Raw genomic sequence first — 20081 nt, forward strand, 5'->3', positions numbered from 1 at the left:
TTGATTAGCAAGGTCTTTGTCCTAGAAGTGTGTACGCCACAGAGGCAGTAAGGGAAATATTCATGTAGCCTATTGGGAAATGTGCTTGCATTTAATGTGTATATGTATATGTAAAACCTTACAGAAAGATTCACTATTAAATGCCATTTGTTGCTGGTAGCAAGTGGATTATTTTGTATCTAGCTGCAGGCCTAATTGGCTGTCACGTGCTTTTGCCCTATTGATTTTGTCTCTCCCAGAGCCTACATAAAATAAGCAGCAATAAAGAAAAAGCCGCTTCAGCCAGAAACATATTGTATTAAAAAGCAAGTATTTGCCACTGCCTTACACTCTAGAAAATAGAAGGAATCTGCCTCTAATAGATGTATTTCAATGAAAATGTCCCCAAAAACCTTGCTAGCAGCAGTCACCTGTTCCACTTCCTGCTGGATGATTTCCCAGCAATCTAGGATAGCCATCAGCTCTCAGCACTTTATACTGTAGGGTGCCAGCCAGTCAGCAACGTGGTGGACCTGACAGGGAACTGTAGACTATAAATGTCCTTTTCATAAACACAGAGCTGTCATTGGCTATTTGCATCCTACTGTGCTTCTGGGAAAGGTCCATTAGGGCACGCCCATCGCTAATCTGTGACGGATGCAGACATATAGTGCTTTTTTAGCCCAGACTAAAATCAGGATTCTTATATTTGTCATCACAACCTACATGATGTACAGCACCCTTTATGTTCCCCCTAGGGAGTCTGCTTACACTTGTTTGCCATATATTTGAGTCTAATTGCTCCGGATTTTTTTATTTGTGACAAAAAATTGGGGCATGAGGACCAAAGATTACCTAACCCCATTTACTTGTCCAGAATATTGCAGACAAAGGTTTTGGGAACCTGTGCTCCAGGGGCTGCTGCCCCACGCTTACCTTTTTTGCTTTGGAGTGGGTCAAAAGGGGACGCATCACTAAATCTGCACTTTTTTACAAAAAAAAAGATCCAAATTTGCAATTTAAAAAAAATGGAAACTCAGCTCTTAATCTTACTAGAAGCAGTTTATGGCCACCCCTGGTTTTCACCTTGCCTCATGACCCCGCCCTTGCACTACTATCATTTATTCTCGTGGTTATTGTGCTGTGAGTTTCTTGACTTGTTCCTCGGTCCCAAATTAAATCCAGACTATAATTCAAAGAACTGTTTTAGAATTAATTAAAACTATACAATAATTATTATTGCATATTTTAGCATGGAGACCCACCCTTAACCACATAAAAACCCAATTTGGGATTCCAAGCTCTATGTTAAAGGGGAACTATCATGAAGTCAAATTTACATTATAACTAGTTTTTGTTGAAATAAACATATTCTTTCATATGATTTTTTTTTTTTCTTCAGATAATAGCTTTTTTGTTTTCCACCCCTTTCCTGAAATTTCCTACTTTGGTCCTGGCAGTTTTCAAAGATCACCGTTGCCCACTTGAAACTTGACATCTAACTCAAGGTCTACATTGGATACATACCTGCAATGATATATAATGTTATGGGAAAAGTGTCCTAAGCAAGTCAGCCCCATAATGAGAAAACAGCAATTTCTTACTTTTAGCACTCCCACTATTGGCTGATAGATCAGAAGTTTTAGGTTTTTCAAAACAAAACAAGCTGCCAGCACCAAGGTAGGTAAGTTTGAAGAAGGAATTGGAGAAAAAAAATTAGAAAATATCTATTAAAATCATATTTAAAGGAGAAAGAAAGGTAAAAACTAAGTAAGCTTTATCAGAAAGGTCTATATGAAATAGAATCTCTCTGTTAAGCAATTCCATTTCCTACAAAAAGATGAATTAACACTATCTGAACTTCCAATAATACAGTACATATAACTGTTTAGTTACATAGACATAATTGATTCCATAGATTGAAAGGAACCTATGATAGTTTGTCTTTGCACACAAGGACTATTATCTTACCCCAATCATGCAAACCCTCCCTCACCTTGTTGAATTGTAAAATGATGGATTCTGGGACTTGAAAGTTACTTCACAATGGAACAAGGTGAGGGAGGGGTTGCATGAACTTATGTGGTGGGGAAATGGTCCGTTTGGGCAGAGACAGATTATCATGGTTTACTTTTGTTTTGTGGAGTCAGGTATGTCTGTGTTAAAAAAACATTAATATTTATTTTAGGCAATTTCAGATAGTGTTTATGCAATTTTTCTACAAACCCACAATAAAATGTGCTCTAGTTGATTGTAAGCTCTTGCAAGTAGGACCCTCTGACCTAATTATTTTAAGACCCCTGTTCATTGTAAATTTTTGTAAAGTGCTCTGTTTTTCACTTCAGAATGGTAAGGCAAGGGTTGCATTACACAGTGAGCCAAAGGTGGGTTAGAAAATAGGAGTATCATGGTTTCCTTTCAAGCTATGGAATCATGTAGGTCTGTGTAAAAAAAAAAATCAAAAAGTTCAGATAGTTCCTTTTATTACATATGGAGGATAAACACTTAGTTTGCCCATAAGCAGTTACCCATAGCAACCAGATGTTTGATTTTAAAGAGGTGACCAGTAAATGCTACCTGCTGATTGGTTGCTATGGGTTACTGCTCCTGGGCAAACTTAGTGCCTTTTATTACATAAATCCATGTAGCAAGGCCAACTAAATGGCTTCATAGCAAAAGGAGGGTACTACCAGTTGTGTAAGCAGACAGGATTTCAGGTGCAGGCTTCTTTGTCCTTATACTATAGGACTGGACACAGGATACAAGCAGTGATGTACTAAAGAGAAATTAGACCCCACGGCCACTGGGGGGCCAAGTCTGCTTCAGTGGCGTAACTACTCTGTAGTCTGGTCTCCCCTACAAAAAAATCTTTGGAAGGGCCCAGCACAGAGTGGCAAACTTACGCAGCCTCCATGCATCATCCCTATGTGTCGTCCCTACGCTATGACATGTTCCCCGCCCCCTCCTGCAATTGGCAGTATGGAGGAAGCAGCCCCACAGTCCAGGTCCAGTCTGCTTTCTCAATTGTTATGCCACTGGTCTGCTTCCTCTTCAACGGGTCCACCAGGGCAGGGTATTCCAGGCACAAGGCTGAGTGCTCGAGTGAGAATATGAAGCCCCATTAATAGAGGGATTAAATAGTGTGTCAAAATTCATATTGGTTGCACTGAAAGAGGAGAAAATGCAAGCAGGATCCAATGACAGCTATCCATTGTGGTGTCCTGGTCAAAGTATATCAAAATAAAAGGCAGGCTTTTGTACCAGACAAAAATCTAGGAATTCACTGTGGAGATCTGGCACAGGACATGGGCCTATATAGTTACATAAGTGCTCCCTTTTCTCAAGGGATGCATCCACGCAAAATGAAAGTGGCCCATATTACATGTTGTACTTTAGCTAATCTATATCTATACATGGCACTGCTGGAAGGGGTTGCCTCCATACTATTTTACTTGTACCCAACCACTTATCAACAGCATAGCAGAATATATTTTTTTTATCATTCGTCACATTTCTCCTCATATGTCATCTCCTCCACAGACTTATGGCGTTTAGAAACTTAAAAAAGAAAAGTTAAAATGTCTCCCATGCTATATAATAAGGCACAACAGGGTACTCAGTGCCAGAGCAATGCAATTCAAAGCAGCAGAGAATGAAAGAGCTGCTGGGTAAAAGAACACATGGAACATTATACAAAAGAAAGGAAATATGAGGGGCAGCACCATTGCACGATTAAAGCTTAAAAATCATTTTATGGTAGAAAACGCCTACTTCAGCTTTGCAAGAAATAACATTACTCTCTGCAGGATAACAGCTTTTCCTATGACTGTATGTGGAAATGGCCATTATTACATTTCCATCCCATTTCAATTGCTTATATAAAGTAAGGAAAAGGAAACATATACAGATATAAAGGTATTGCTGTTTGATACAGTCAGCAAAAATTCATGTTTAGCAATCAGGCTTTTATCCTTTGTGGGTGGGATTAGATCAGAGGGCAATGTTTGGATAAAAAAAACTCCAGGTTATTTCACATGGTGCTTACAGAAAGTTACTTTGCCAAACTGTTGCCATAAAGGATGTAGCACAAAATTGTCAAGAATATCATTGTTAAATGTAATGGAACCCGTGTCAGCAAAAGTAAGAGTGGCTTACATAGGCAATTCCAATAATAACAAGTGGTGTTCACGTGTGTTATTTTTTTGCCATATAGTGTTCGATAATTAAGTACCTTTAAGTCATTTCACATGCGTTACTGCTTATATCGCATGCGCTAAAATCCTGATTATCGCAAAGCGTTATTTCCATTGCATTGAGGTAATTATTGAATAGAAATTATGAAATGTGGCGATAATTACTGTAAAACTTAACGCCTCCCAGGAGTAGGCGTTACTAAACTAAATTGCACCTGGTGATTGTCTGTGGTGGCAAGATGGAGTTTGCAGCCGGATTTTTTCGTATGTGATTGCCCTAGAGCAGGGGTGGGCAAACTGCGGGCCACATCCGGCCCCTTGGCCTTTTTAATCCGGCCCGCCGCCGACGCCAAGTCTCATCACGCGAGACTTGGTGTCATTGGCGGGCCGGAATTAAAGAGACGAAGGGGGCGTAACGCTGGCCTGGCCCTGCCCGCCCTGGCCCGGTCCGGCCCGGGGGTAAGTAAATGGGGCCCGTGAGCCAAAAAGTTTGCCCACCCCTGCCCTAGAGTGATGCAGCCTCCAGTTTTCAGGGAAATGGTCATTTTCAGAACAGTAGTTTTCAGAAAGTAACAGTTACGTGCGTAATAGCGTGCGCTAATATCGCGTGCTACAAAATAATGCATAAATATATTGCATGCTTTAAAATAACGCTTAAAAATATGTCATCACTAGATACATAAAGACAATAACATCGCTTCTTAATTCTGACAAGTATCCTTTTAGTGAATCGATCGTTATTTCTGAAAATTAAGAAGTGAGAATATTTTTAACGCATGCTATACATATCACTCGTTTTTTCGGACTTTAGTGAATCAGCCCATAGTTGTGGTGACATAATTAAACTCCATACTTACCATCTTTGAAGTGGCTCATGGGTTAAAATAAGGTGTTCTTACTTACCTTTAAATTAGATTTTGCAAATATCTAGCTAATTATCTAGATTATGTTTTTTATTTCCTGTAAAAAATTGAACAACTTCTTCCTGGATCCTTTAAATTCACTTGCTAGAAGGTTTAACTTCGAGAATCAAAATCTCTAAAATCACATTATATTTCATGTGAAGATCTGTAAGATAAGTCAAAACTTACTTGCAACTTTTAGGCTCACTTTAAAGATTATTTGTATGACACATATATCTTTTAAGAGTGTTAGGATCGGATGTAATCCTTGCCAAGAACCTACAAGTTCTCCTTATTATTAAGCCAGGAGAGAATATGGTGATTTCTCTCATCCTCATTAAAAGACAAGTCAACCCAGAATATAATTTTTTGCCTAATAAAAGAAAACAAAATTCTTAGCAACTTTGCAGTATACAGCTGACAGACCTGGAGGAGACTGATCTTTGCAACATTGTTTAAAAAGTAACAACCAGGAGTTCAGCAAATGCTGCTTTCAATAGCAATTACATTTACAAATAATTTTTGAAGAACTGAAAATTTTTAATAAATTCATATTCTAAAGTTGCTTAAAATTAGGTTGCTTTTATTAGGCAAAAACTTATTTTTGGGGTTGACATGTCCCTTAACTGTCAGGTTTTCACCTTGCTTTCCCATCACAACCCACCAGCACTGTTGGTCAGAAAATGGCCATCCCTATTTAAACTCTTCCTTGACCTCACTTCCTTGCCTGAGCATTGGCCTTTAAAAGCTTTAACACAATGGCACATCCATAGTTATTGCTCTGTTATTGCTCCTGTTTCTGCTCTAGTCCTAGTTCTGTTCCAGTCCTATCTGGTCTTGCTGTTTCAGTTCTGTCTGGTTCTGTTCCTACTCCAATTCTGTTGCTGCTCCAGTCCCTGTCTCTTCGCCTGCTCCTTCTTGCCCATACCTGTGTCTTCACCCTCTCCAACCCACTCTTACCTGTACCTGTCTCTATGCCCCCTCTGTCCCGCTCCTGTCTCTATGCCTGCTCTGTCTCACTCCCGATTCTTCCTGCCTGTCCTTGACTCTTCGCTCACTCCATCCCACTCCTGCCTGTCCTTTACTTTTTGCTCGCTCCATCCCACTTTTGCCTGTGCTTATTCTTTGCCAAATCTGTTGTCCTACTGCCTGTCCCTGATTCTTCGCCAGCTCTGTTTTGCTTCTGTCTGCCCCTGACTCTTCGAAGGCTCTGTTCTGCTCCTGTCTGCCCCTGACTTTTTGCCAGCTCTGTTCTGCTTCTGTCTGCCCCTGACTCTTCGAAGGCTCTGTTCTGCTCCTGACTCTTTGCCAGCTCCTTCCCGCTCCTGCCTGTCCTGACTCTTCACCAACTCTGTTCTGCTCCTGCCTGTACATCCTGCTTCTGCATGTCCCTGACTCTTCACCATCTCCATCCCGCACCTGCCTGTCACTGACTCTTTGCCCTTTTCATCCCGAGAACTCACCAGCTGCTCTCCTGGCCTAATGGTTAAGAAGAGTGGCCAGAAACCTGTAGGTTCTTGGCTCAAACTGATCCTAACAAAGAGTGACCCTGTGCTGAATTATCCTATTCTAAACATTAAAACAGATATGTAATTGAGTACTGCCTGTCTATAGGTATTGTCCATGCAAGGTTGATGTAAATAATTCTCTTGTTTCTGCTTTCTTTGTAGCAATTGAATTATTATATTGGCGAGATATCAAGCAAACTGGGATTGTCTTTGGAAGTGTCCTACTGATGCTCTTCTCTTTGACACAGTTCAGCGTTGTCAGCGTCATAGCATACTTAGCACTTGCTGCTCTCTCAGCCACAATCAGCTTCAGAATTTACAAGTCAGTCTTACAAGCTGTACAAAAAACCGATGAGGGACATCCTTTCAAGTGAGTTGCCTTCTTTTTTTTTCTAGAGATGCTTATATATTCTTTCCAACCGCATTCCTTACTGGAGGCAAATAGATCAATCTAGGTGCATAATAACATCACATACAGAGCAGTTTTACTGAATGGAAAAAAGCCCAATGGTCTTATTGACCAAGCAATAAAGTTACTGCATCTCTATATATTGATCTCTTTTTCTGCTTAGCAACAACTGTAACTAGTATTGTTTTCAACACCTTTCCAAACACATATGTGTGTGTTATATTTAGATAGATGAAGACATAAATATGTGTGTTGTATGGTGTGTTTACAACCAGGAATTGGCACACACAAAGCATTGCTGGGTACAATTAAACCAAACAATAATACCTCCACCAGCCCAGTACAACGAAGGGAATTGAAGTTGCACTTTTTTGCCTTTAAGGACAGAATGCAAAATGGAACAAATGACATAATACTGCTGCTGTAAGCAGAGTTCCTCTCTGAATGGTATAACCTCCTCTTTATCAATTCAGACCGCCATCTGTCCACTCCATGTATATTCTGTAATGTATTTTTCCCCAGATCTACTATCCTACAGCCCCAATCAGAGGTTTGTTTTCAGATGTAGAGTGAGTACTACTTGCTGATTGTTTACTTGGGTTACTATACCAGTAGCAAACTTTGCACCTTTTTCTATATTACCCCTCAAAAATATAACCATACAATGGGTTCACCATGTCAAATCCTCATACCTCAGTATCCTTGGGCAGCACACATGTTGCAACTAGCACAATGTGCATAGAGATAATTAATTCTTCCTTGGAGACTGTACATTTTGGTAACTGTGGGTTAAGAAAAAGTGGCATTTATTTTAATGATTTACTGGCAGAGGCAAGTTGCAGTGTAGTCCTGAGTCAGGCATTTTTTTCACATTTGACTTTAGATTCTTTCCTAATAGGCAGAATATAAAGCTTTCTCTCTGGCATAGGCACAGCCTTGGACTAGGCACAATAAACAAAAGGAAAAGACTAAGATGCATTTAAGCCTTTTTGTTGAGCATGCTGACCTAGTTTCAATAACCATTGATGCTTCTGTACATTCTTGCCATATTAGGACCAGTCAAGCATCATATGCACATGAAATACTTACGTCAGTTATGAAGATTATTATTTTTTCTTGTATCCTGCTAAACTAATTTATATTGATTTTAATTGTTTAACAGTCTACTTACCCAAGAATGTTCTAGGTAGCTACAAGATAAACCTTCTAATCTTCCTGTGTGATATAAACCAGAGATTTGGCCTAGCTATATTAGGTTACTGCTGGAATATCATACAGATATCATACAGCATATTAAGGCAACTTTGCATGACTTTGGAAAACCAAAGGGATGCATAGGCCTTTCCATTGGCAATTCCCTTTCAGAGAGATCAGTTTCCAGCAGAGATCCATTGCAGGTGACTAATCTCTTCATGGGACATCAGCGTAAGAGAGGCAGTACTGCATGAATAATGCAGATAACCAGGGGCTTTACAGTGCTGCTGTAGAGACTTTCTTCACAAACGCAGTTATTCGGATGTTATATGTTAAAGGACAAATACATCACAAATACGTCACATCAGCAGAAAACCGTATTTACTGCTAATACAATTAAGACCCCCCCCCCCCCCAAAAAAAAAGATTTTATTGAATGCATGAGTTTCTATGTAAACTCCACAAAATCTGGGATAGGGACTAATGTAAATGTTAAACAATCTGTGAACAACCTCTATAAGGACAAAGACAGATGGGGCGATTAATCGTTCAAACCCCTGTTGTGGCAAATAAAAACACAATCATGGTGGCGATTAGTCTTCATGATTGGATTATAAAAATTGTATGTCTTTTCCCTATAGTGCTGCATAGTTGTCACTGGTACATATAATATACTGCTACATAGAATATTAATAATATATAAAGCAAATCAAATAGATGATGTGCCATTAGTTTCCTGATATAGATACAGATAAATGATGTTTCTTTGTCTTCACAGGAGCTACTTGGATATGGAAATTTCTCTGTCTCAAGAACAAATACAGAAGTACACAGACTGCCTTCAAGCATACACAAACAGCATTGTAAAGGAGTTGAGAAGACTTTTCCTAGTACAGGATCTGGTGGATTCACTTAAAGTAATGTTCTTTAGTAATAAGTTCATAAATACATCTACAAAGTAAAATGTTGTACTTTTACTAATACTAATTACTAATAAATTTGTTGCTTGAATTTCATGCTTCAGCTATGGCATCTGCTGGCTAATAGAAATATATTTGCTTTAGCAATGATTTATAATGGGTTGATTAAAGGCAACTATAATAAAGGCAGATAATTCACTCTACCATTTAAAATTTAATTCTTGAACTAACAAATGTATTTTTTAGTTGTAATATTGGTGTGTAGGCAGCCATCTCAGTGCCTGAGTCTGAGCTTTCAGAAGGAGCCAGTGTCTTGAACTAAAGATCAGCTAAAAATAATGTACTGGTTAAACCAGTACCCTGTGGGCAATTTTGATGGCTTTACAGATAATAGGTTCCATTCGTACAGACCTATCAGACTCTACTTTCTGGCTGTAGCCTAGAGATGCCTGTGGCTGATTTAGTGGCATGAAAATATAGGCAAAACACAATGGGGCTGATTTACTAATCCACAAACAATCCGAAGGCGTCCAAATGCGTTTTTTTCATAATGATCGGTATTTTGCGTTTTTTTTGTAAATTGTTGCGACTTTTTCGTAGCCGTTACGACTGTTTCGCAAATTGTCGCGACTTTTTCGTAGCGTTACGACTTGCGCCGAGTACGAAAGTTTCAGATTCATTCAAGCTTCAGTATCGTGACTTTTCTTGGGCCAGGTTGGAGCTGCAGAGTGCCATTGAGTCCTATGGGAGGCTTCCAAAATCATGCAAAGTCTGAAAGTTTTGCCCACCGTTTACAAGCGTTCAATACGAAAAAGTCGCGACAATATACGAGCAATTCGTAACGGCTACGAAAAAGTTGTGACTTTTCGCGCAAGTCGTAACAGCTACGAAAAAGTCGCGACAATTTACCATAAAGTCGTAACGGTGACGAAAAAATCGCAAAAAATACGAAAAAGTCGCAAAATCCGAATTTTTCCCATTTGGATTCGAATTCGTGGATTAGTAAATCAACCCCAATGAGTTAACGTTTAAACTTGTAGAATACATGATGAAACTGGAATGTGAGAGAAAATACTACCCCAGGCCAGCACGTATTTAGCAAAGGGGCATGCCAGCCTGCGGTCTGATATAAGTGATTACAATTATCTTGGGGTGCTTAACAAATTGACCCCCCCTCTGAGTCATTATCCCTTTCTTTGTCCTTTAATGCGGTGCACTCCTTCTGTTTGTTCTGCTGGGGAGTAAGTATGGAAATCAACTGAATACAGGGGGAACAACAAGGGGGCAAGCAAAGAACCTTGAGGCACCCGTACTTGTTAATACTTGTGGACAGCAGGGGATACCCCATTAGGAGAAGCCACTGGAACATTCCTATTTGCACCCCTGCAGCTTTGTGGCAATCAGTTATTCTATGTGCAACAATTAGTATGTTTAATCCAGTATATGGAATTTGCAGTTACATTAATGAGGACTTTGTTACAGGCAACTGCTGCCTGAAAAATTTATTGTGCAGCATTTAGAAGCAATGTGTGCCTATATCATTTAAGTACAACTGTACTTAAAGTTTAATTGCTGCCAGTTACTGCCTCAGCCCCATGAGGCGGCCTTCCTGATGCCACTGTTTTGCACTGTGACCAAGGCAAGGGGAGGGGGGGAATATTGCACTTTCTGTGCTAGAAGAAACACATTTCTGGTTCAATTGCCATGCTTTTAGGTTTGTACTGTTCATAAAATTCTCAAGAATTCCCTTGAGTTTATGAAGCAATGAAATATGGTATTGGAAGTAGCAAATATAAGGTTTTTGTTGCAGTGATTTATGTTGCTGTTCATACTAATAGCATCCTTGTGCCTTGTTTTTGTTTTTCAGTTTGCTGTCCTCATGTGGTTACTGACATACGTTGGAGCTCTCTTCAATGGACTCACACTTCTTATCATGGGTAATTAATTTTAAATGCATTTTAGTCCAATATATACCTATATTTTTATGTCTTGTATGGGATCATTTAACCAGAAGGCTCGAAAATATAGCAATGCCATTCCCCATAGTCACCTACCACTTTGTCTCTGTAATAAGACCGTGCCCTGCACTTGATGTTAAGGGAGCTAGTTATTCTAATAGTTATATGTTTTTAGTAGTCTAAAGACCCTTTAGTTGAAAAAAACCACATTGCAAGTATTCCAGATAACTGATTCCATAACTCTAGTGTGATTTTCATGTTAATATCAAAGTAGAAGAGAGCTTAATATATTACTTGTAACATGACTTAGCAATGTTTGAGCTGTGAGCAAGGTTGTAGCGACATGGCGATGGCGCCGGGCCTCCATGCAAAAAGATCTTTGGAGGGGCCTGGCATGCTGCAATGTGCTCATCTGTGGGCATGTAAATTATTAGTAGTGCGTTGTTGTATAATAATGCACAGTAGAGTAACTATAAAGGAAACTAAACCCCCCCCCCCCCCCCCGTCTGGGCCCTCATGAGGAGAAGAAAGCCTAACTTCTAAAATCTAGTTAGACTTTTTGCTCCATATAGATAGCCACCTCTACTACCGTTACCTATTTACTTTCCTACTAATTTCCTACTAATTCTTTAACAATTTTGTTCTGCACATTGTAAATTTTGAATTGAAACTGTTCTAGTTGGTAGGCTTCATTGGTCCTAGCAACCAGGCATGTGGTTGCTAGAACCAATAGAAGCCATTTGCTTATATCAATCCTACCTGTTTTCTAGTATAAAGGAAAACTATACCCCCAGAATTAATAGAATTAACCAATAGATAGTTTATATTATGTTAAATGATATATTCTTGCCAAACTGGAATATATATATCAGTAAATATTGCCCTTTTACATCCTTTCCCTTGGGCCACCATTTAGTGATGGGCTGTGTGCTCCCTCAGAGATCACCTGGCCAGAAATAATGCAGCTCTAACTATAACAGGAAGTAGTGTGGGAGCAAAAGGCAGAACTCTGTCCATTAATTGGCTGATGTGATCTAGCATGTATATGTGCCTTGGTTTGTTTGTGTGCACTGTGAATCCTATGATTCAGTTCCTAAAATGGCAGTTTTCTATTTAGGAGTACCCAATAGCACATACTACTAAAAAAGAAAATTTTTATGAAAATGGTTTATTTAGATGAAGCAGGGTTTTACATATGAGCTTGTTTCTACAATATATGTTTTTTAGAGACCTACATTGTTTTCCTTTAGAAATTACAACTTAGGTAGGTACTTAATAATAATATAAATAAATAATAAAGATCATTTTTTTGTAAATTGCATGTGACCTAGCCACTCTTACTTTGCTATTTAATGAATATAAATGGCATATTTAAGCAAGCCAGACACCATGCAGATTTTGGCTGTGTTCTTTCTAGAGTAATGAAGATAGATATTAAAGGGGGGGCACATATTTGCCATAAGAGTTGCATCCTACATAAGGTATTCAGATTAGTTTATAACCTTTCTTGTTATGTTTTTTACAGCGGTGGTGTCCATGTTTTCTCTCCCAGTTGTATACGACAAGTATCAGGTAAGCAAAAATAATGTCAGATAAAAAATATCAGGACTATAAGCCAGATCTACGAAGAGTAAACTCTGGCACAATTGCACTTTTTCAGGCGCAGATTGATCAGTACCTGGGACTTGTTCGGACAAATATGAACACCATTGTGACCAAGTAAGTTGTCAGATTTAATATAGTGTCATTAGTTGGAAGAGATCTGATATGCTTAAGTGACATTCAAATAATTGTACAGTATGTATATCAAACACATATATCTAGAAATGTCCCAATTAAAACAAAATCATTCATAGTTATCTACTAAGCTTTAATGTGACCACATCAATAGGCAAACCCAGGTCCTAAACATGTCACCAGATTGGTAAGCATGTATCTATGGCAAAAGCACCAAAGTGTGCAAAACCTTCAGCTCTGGTTTAGTAAAGCTTTGCAGTAGTGCTGCTCCTTTTCTGTATCATGGGCATTCTCATGTAAACCTTTTGAGATACTACTGAAATAGAAGTTAACAAACTGGCAACACCCCAAAATCTTGTGTATGTGCCAGAATGGGGGACCAGATGCACATGCCCATGCACAGGCTACACAATTAGATGTTGAGGAGGGAGGGGGAAAGTGAGTGCTGAATGGATGTAGCAGGCAATATATTATTGCCAGCTGGGATTTTTAAATGTGTTAATAATGGGGTTGGATGTGTTAATATAAAAATGAATTTGGGTTTCATGTTTAATTTGAAAAGGGCTTTTATTGTACAGATTTTTATGTCTGGGTGACAGGTACACTTTAAGTAATAAATAGTACATCAGTAATAGACAATTTTGGAACTGGTCTGTTTAGTTTTGGCAGGCACTGAATTCTTGGGTCAGGATTTGACTAAATCATAGTATGATAAATCCCAGCCCTAAAAGTCATGTGACTTTTCAACTTTGGAGTCTTCACAATGGATACATTTTCTTAATATTATGGTTTGGATTTGGTTCAGGATCTGATAGATTCAGTGCATCCTTAATTTCGTTCTGCTTTGAGCATTCTGACTTAAACCTTGTTTTATTTTCAGGATCCAGGCTAAAATCCCAGGAACAAAACAAAAAGAATAAAGTACACTGGGGAAAATTCAAGTGTTGGTAAATTATTCAAGTCTAATGTGGAAACAGCCGTGTTGCTACACTTCCGATTTATTGCACCGTTCTTTTTAACACACCGTGTTCCCAGAAACATCCAGAAAAAAAGCAAAGCAGCTCTCGGAGACCTGCTTCTCTGCTGTTAGAAATACTTACAATCAGCTGTGTCAGACACTCGAGTATAGTGAAGAGATTCAAAAGTGTACTAGTTGTGTTCTTCTTGTGTTGCTATAAAATGCATGACGTTGGAAGCCTATGTAATTTTTATCTCCCCCCTTTTTTTAGTGTTTTTCTGCTTCTCTCTGCAGCGCTTCTATAAATTAAAATGTGATATGTGGCTAGGGCTTCATGCTTAGGGCAATGACGCAATAGTACAAATTTGCTTCTTTGTCTCTGGGCCGCTGGTTGGATTTATCTCAATTATATATATATATATACGTAGAACTGTAGACTAATGTTTCGTGTTTTCCAGCACAAAAGTGAAAACAGTGTACGGTACCTCTATCCGTTTTGTATGACTAAACTTGCAGTACTCATGTTTTAAGGGATTGAGAGCCAGATATACATGTATGGTATGTAGAGAGCGTCAGCTTGTTCAATTTATTACGATTTGTATTACTTTCTCTGTAGTTCCTAGTGAACTTCTGGACTGAATATTTGCACTTATTATGTACTTGACACTGAATGCATAAATAAATGTTACTAAATGTATAAGGTTCTCTTTTTGTTGAGCTTGTAAAAATATTGCTATTCTACGAGTTAAATATCCTAGCATCGCCCAAACTCCAAGGTTAAGACAAGTATCGATTACTTGACTGTAAAAATCATAATAAATGTCCCTTTTTCACTGGTACAGACCGAATATTTACTGTATCTTTCTGCTGGCAGTATCGTACCTCACCTACTGTTTAAATACAAATGGGAATAAAGTGAAATGATTGCCAATGTGTTGTTCTCTATGTACTCATTCAGTGCATGTGACTAGGCCATTTGGTAAAACTGCCTCTTGATGGAACCCCGGCCCACTTTAAGTAGTAAAAAAAATGTCCAAAAGTGCCCTATAGGTATAAAGCAACTAATAAAAAACATAATTACTGCAGATCAGTGGTTGTCAGATTTTTTATTCAAGTCTACCTTGGAGGACTATATTTTGTTTTAGGCTTCCTGTATGAGCCATACATAAATATTTCCAAGAATATCTAGGGGAGTTTTCACTTCCAAATCTCCTAGCTGTGCTTTTATGAGTATCTAGAAGAACAAATTTGTATTATCCATAAACAGTAGCATAACTACCAAATAGCAGACCTCACTATTGCAGGGGGGCCTGGAATGAGGGGTCTAGTGTATGGTAGACAGTGCCCTACATTTCTCCACCTGCTGCAGACAAGATAGCCAATCCGGGCTGTGGACGGCCCCCTTGACATTGTTTTTGAGGGGGGAGGGGGGCTGGTCAGTTACACCACTATCCCCAAATCTCAATTTATTTGGTCTTCTGGATGACCCCTCTGCCAATGCTCCAGACTCATCTGGAGGGGACAGCCCCACAGTTTGGAAACCACTGACTGACTGGGCATTTTTGCAATAGGCAAACTATGTTTATGTATAATTGCACCATAAGTACATAAGTAGACAATCGTATCGCAGCAAAGTGTTTTTGGGTTTCTGTTTTGCAGAATACCACACTTTGAAGTGAATTTAGAGAAGCTAAAATGAAAATGACCTCTCTGTAAAATCACTCTCAGGTGGCAATAGATTTGTGTCTACATGAGACTTCATTATTTAGATATTTTGGGTCTCACCAAATTGCATGTTTGTCTTTGCATGTATAGCCCTTTTGAATCCGTTTAATCAGGCTCTGGTGGGATCAACAAAACAAAAAAAGGAACTCCAGAAATCCAAAAAGAAAAAAAGTCTTTATTGTACACTCATCTCATAAAGCCTAACATGTTTTGTGTCCCTCTGACAATTATAGGCTCTGGTGGGATCAAACCAAAGTTGCAAGGCCAAAATGGTGCATGCATGAGGTTAGCTCTCTATACAGAACTTCCTGGATATACAGTTCTCACTAATGATCCAATTGTTCTGGCCTGCAGGCCAATCCATCAGTGCAATCTGACCACCAATGTGTAGTATTCCAGATGGCATTTTAAGCGGCCAATTTTAACCACTTATTCCACAATACAGCTGAGCAAAGGAGAGGTTGATTCAAGTAAAGTAGCTTAACAATGTAGATTTTCCTCTAAAGAGAACAATACAGGTATGGGATCCCTTATCCGGAAACCCGTTATCCATAAAGTTACGAATTGCGGAAAGGCCATCTCCCATAGACTCCATTATAAGCAAATAATTTTAATTTTTAAAAATGATTACCTTTTTCTTTATTAATAAAACAGTACCTTGTAATCCTTATTGGAGGCAAAACAATCCTACTGAGTTTATTCAATATTTAAATAATCTTTTAGCAGACTTAAGATATGAAGATCCAAATTACAGAAAGATCTCTTATCTGGAAAACCCCAGGTCCTGTGCATTCTGGATAACAGGTCCCATACCTGTACAAACATTACAGGACATGCTATGGTTATAACTGGTACTAATGATATAACCACTAGTAAAAATTGTATGGTGAAGGTCAGTAATTGTAAACTGATTATGAAACAATGCTTTCTCATGCTTTGTTTTTATGTAACAAATTATCTACATTTTGTGTATGTTTTCTGGATTTTAAAGGCAATCTGCATAAATACAAAATGAGTATAATACATTTTTTTAAATGCGATTACACTTATTTCTGTTTTCCCTTGTACTGCTGTATTAAGTTTTTGCAAGCATCCTGTAATGTGTGTTACTCTGCGACAGACAGAAACAATTATAGGTCTTGCCAGAGTCAGCCTAAACAATCACAGTGAATAGGTATTTCTGAAATGTTGGAAGTCAGTTTCATGCAGATTTATGCATGGAAATAAATGGGCTAATTACACTGTGGTTTAATTTAACATGACTTCTAAATTGTATGTAACAAAGGTATTACTTTGTAAATAAACCATATTTTTTACATATTAGGTTATTCTCCAACAGCAAATTAAAGGGGAACTTAAAAAGAATGAATTGATATAAATGTACTTCTCTGGGTACTTTTGCAGTTATCATTCATTAGTCAGAAATTCTAACTGTCTATGCATTTTCTAAGCAATTCCTAGATTCAGTAAACCCTGGCATTGCTGAGCTGAGCCCAAAGTCTTGTATAATCAATCGGAACTAAATATGTAAAATACAGTAGCAAATATAAATTTGTATCTATAAACCTAAAGTGCATACATTTGGATTGCAAATACCATAAAAATAAATAAATTATCATTCACAAGGGAGCAAGAATTAGCACAGAATACTCTGCTAATACATAATGTGTGGACTAATATTTCCCAGTAGTTGCAAACAAATACACGTAAGATTTGCATATATGGTGTAATTATGGGGCTGACTTATTTTGTATTACTTTACAGAGATTATGATTATTTTGACAATTTGCAATTGGTCTTCATTTTTATAGTTTATGTGTTATTTTAATTATTTTGCTTTTTGTTCAGCAGCTTTTCAATTTGGAATTTCAGTTGGGATCTGGTTGGTTTGGTTTAAATCACCCTTGCAACCATGCAGTGGTTTGAATGAGAAAAATGAACATCAATTGAAAAGTTGCTAAGAATTTGCCATTCTGTAACATACTAACATTTAATTTGAAGGTGAACTACCTCTTCAAGCTGAATTTTCTATTTTTAACTTACATTACCCTTTAAGTTACACTACCACTAGGTAGTACAATGCAACAGCTTCTTTCCAGAAGGGTGGCAAGTTTGCTACCCACTGGACCCAGATAGGCAGGAACAGGAAGAAAGGAAATAAGGGAGTTGTCTATGAAGATTTTCATTCATCCAGGTCATGGTATATCCAGTATAAATACATTTAAAGCAACTGGACTTGTTTGGTAATCAAATAAGGGAGTTCTGGCCACCAAAGCCTTGCACTACCACATAAGGCAACAGAATGAAACAGTTAATAAAAGTGGGTCTATATGTATTGCGGTAGAATGGCCCAACAAATTAGAGAAAAGGTGAGTTTTCCCTTCAAGTTCTCCATAGTGGGAGATGTAACCTTTAAGGTAGAGGTTGATAAATGGAGAAGGTTTGCTCTGTTTAAAAGGTTGTGCTGTCTGGCCCTGGAAGCTATAGGGTTCTGGATAGAACAAGCGGATCAGGCAATCCATTCCAGTAGTCCAGCTCACCTATTGGAGCATACTTTCCACAGGAAGGCTGTCCTGTGGAAAAGGTATTTAATGGTATAGAAAGGTGTGAGACAGTCTCTCAGAGCAGGGCACAGAGCAGGAAGGATACCTCTCTGTGTTAGGACTCCCAGAGGGGCTGGGGTGCTGCCTGCCACTGCCAGAAGCAGAGGGAGCCCAGAATTGAGAAAGCTGCCAAGAGACTGAGGATCTAAGGAGCTGAAAGGAAAGCCAGGAGGCTGAGCTAATTCCCCAGAAGTGTTGTGAGTACAGGGGTGACCCCAACATTTGTGTTTTCCCACTGGTAGTCCAAAAGGGGCCCAGGTTAGTGAGGGAACTAATCTAATGTGTGAAGGTAGCGCCCAGAGGGCAGGATTTATTTTTATGATTTGTTTTGTATGCTGACATGGGCACCCCTGTGTAAATAAACTGCCTTAAAGCCAAGAAAGTGTCTGTCCTGGATCCCGCTAGTTCACAGTATATTAATTTTGAAATAGCTTGTCCCTAATTTTCAACCTGAATATATTTGGATCAGAGGTGCCCAACCAGTTGCTGGTGAGCAAAATGTTGCTTGCCACAATGCTGTTGCAGCGTCTAATTGCTGTGACTATCCTGCGTAGGCTACTGTATAAGTTGCTGTGTGGAGTAGTCGCCACAACTTTTTTAAAAAAGTTGCAGTGACTAATCACTGCATGTGTCTTTGCCCTTAAAAGGGGGTTACACCAAATCCGTGAGTACGACCTCTGGGGTGTTGTGAATGCTACAGCTGAAAAGTAGGAGTAACATCTGAGGGCTGAAAGTGTTTGATATTTGTACCATCAGAACAGCACCTATTAACAAATTGTGAACCTTTTCAGTGACAACCAAGTTATTTGAGAAATCAAGTTCTGTGTGTAAATTCACTGTGGTTAAATCTTCCTCCAAAAGTACAGGGAGGTCTCACCTGAAAAGAAAGAGTAACATACAAGGTACCAGTTAGCAACCTCTTTTCTAAAAGGTGTTACATTAGAATGGCTGGAATTTTTTTCCAGAAAAGGTGGCAACCCTACAATGGCTCTGTGTGGACCCAAAAACCGGCAGGGGTATGCCTGGGTGTGACCGGGTATGCCTGGGTGTGACCGGGTATGCCTGGATGTGACCGGGTATGCCTGGGTGTGACCGGGTGTGACCGGGTATGCCTGGGTGTGACGGTATGCCTGGGTGTGACAGGGTATGCCTGGGTGTGACAGGGTATGTCTGGGTGTGACCAGGTGTGACCGGGTATGTCTGGGTGTGACGGTATGTCTGGGTGTGACAGGGTATGCCTGGGTGTGACAGGGTATGTCTGGGTGTGACCAGGTGTGACCGGGTATGTCTGGGTGTGACGGTATGTCTGGGTGTGACAGGGTATGCCTGGGTGTGACAGGGTATGTCTGGGTGTGACCGGGTATGTCTGGGTGTGACGGTATGTCTGGGTGTGACAGGGTATGCCTGGGTGTGACAGGGTATGTCTGGGTGTGACCAGGTGTGACCGGGTATGTCTGGGTGTGACGGTATGTCTGGGTGTGACAGGGTATGCCTGGGTGTGACAGGGTATGTCTGGGTGTGACCAGGTGTGACCGGGTATGTCTGGGTGTGACGGTATGTCTGGGTGTGACAGGGTATGCCTGGGTGTGACAGGGTATGTCTGGGTGTAACAGGGCGTGGTCTAATGTGTCCCTCCTTTGAGGATTCAATTGTTAGCAGGTATATATTTGCATTCATGGCATTGGGGTGAAAATACAACTATAGCAGGTCAGGTTGTTCCTTAGGCCATAAAACCCCCAGGCAAATGTTATACTAATACATATAGTGTGGGGGACCAAATTTTACTTTCTCAGGCCCATGATTGAATAAATTGGTAATGGTCTTTCTGATTAAACTGTTATAACCATGACCATTAAAGTGGCGTCATTAAAATTACATTTTAGGATGGCAGTAACGTTATTTATTATTCACCCAGGTTTAATTGCAGCTTCGGTATAACCGAATACCCCTCACCACAATGTCTACATTTCTGTGCTTCTGCTTTTTGAACATACG

General features: G+C 39.3%; 1 protein-coding gene across 2 annotated transcripts in view; it reads left to right on the top strand.

The window, feature by feature from the left end:
• rtn1 (reticulon 1) overlaps window positions 1-14689 on the top strand; it is a 91522-nt gene extending 76833 nt beyond the window's left edge. The window contains 6 exon segments of one of the 2 annotated variants that reach the window (NM_001085350.2): window positions 6745-6952; window positions 8964-9102; window positions 10973-11042; window positions 12589-12635; window positions 12724-12782; window positions 13681-14455. In NM_001085350.2, coding sequence (NP_001078819.2) covers window positions 6745-6952; window positions 8964-9102; window positions 10973-11042; window positions 12589-12635; window positions 12724-12782; window positions 13681-13720 — 563 coding nt within the window. In that variant the 3' untranslated portion in view covers window positions 13721-14455. 2 annotated transcript variants of the gene reach the window in all.
• The last annotated feature ends 5392 nt before the right edge of the window (window positions 14690-20081 follow it).

The sequence above is a fragment of the Xenopus tropicalis genome, chromosome 8, assembly GCF_000004195.4.
Source record: "Xenopus tropicalis strain Nigerian chromosome 8, UCB_Xtro_10.0, whole genome shotgun sequence".
Classification (NCBI taxonomy): domain Eukaryota; kingdom Metazoa; phylum Chordata; class Amphibia; order Anura; family Pipidae; genus Xenopus; species Xenopus tropicalis.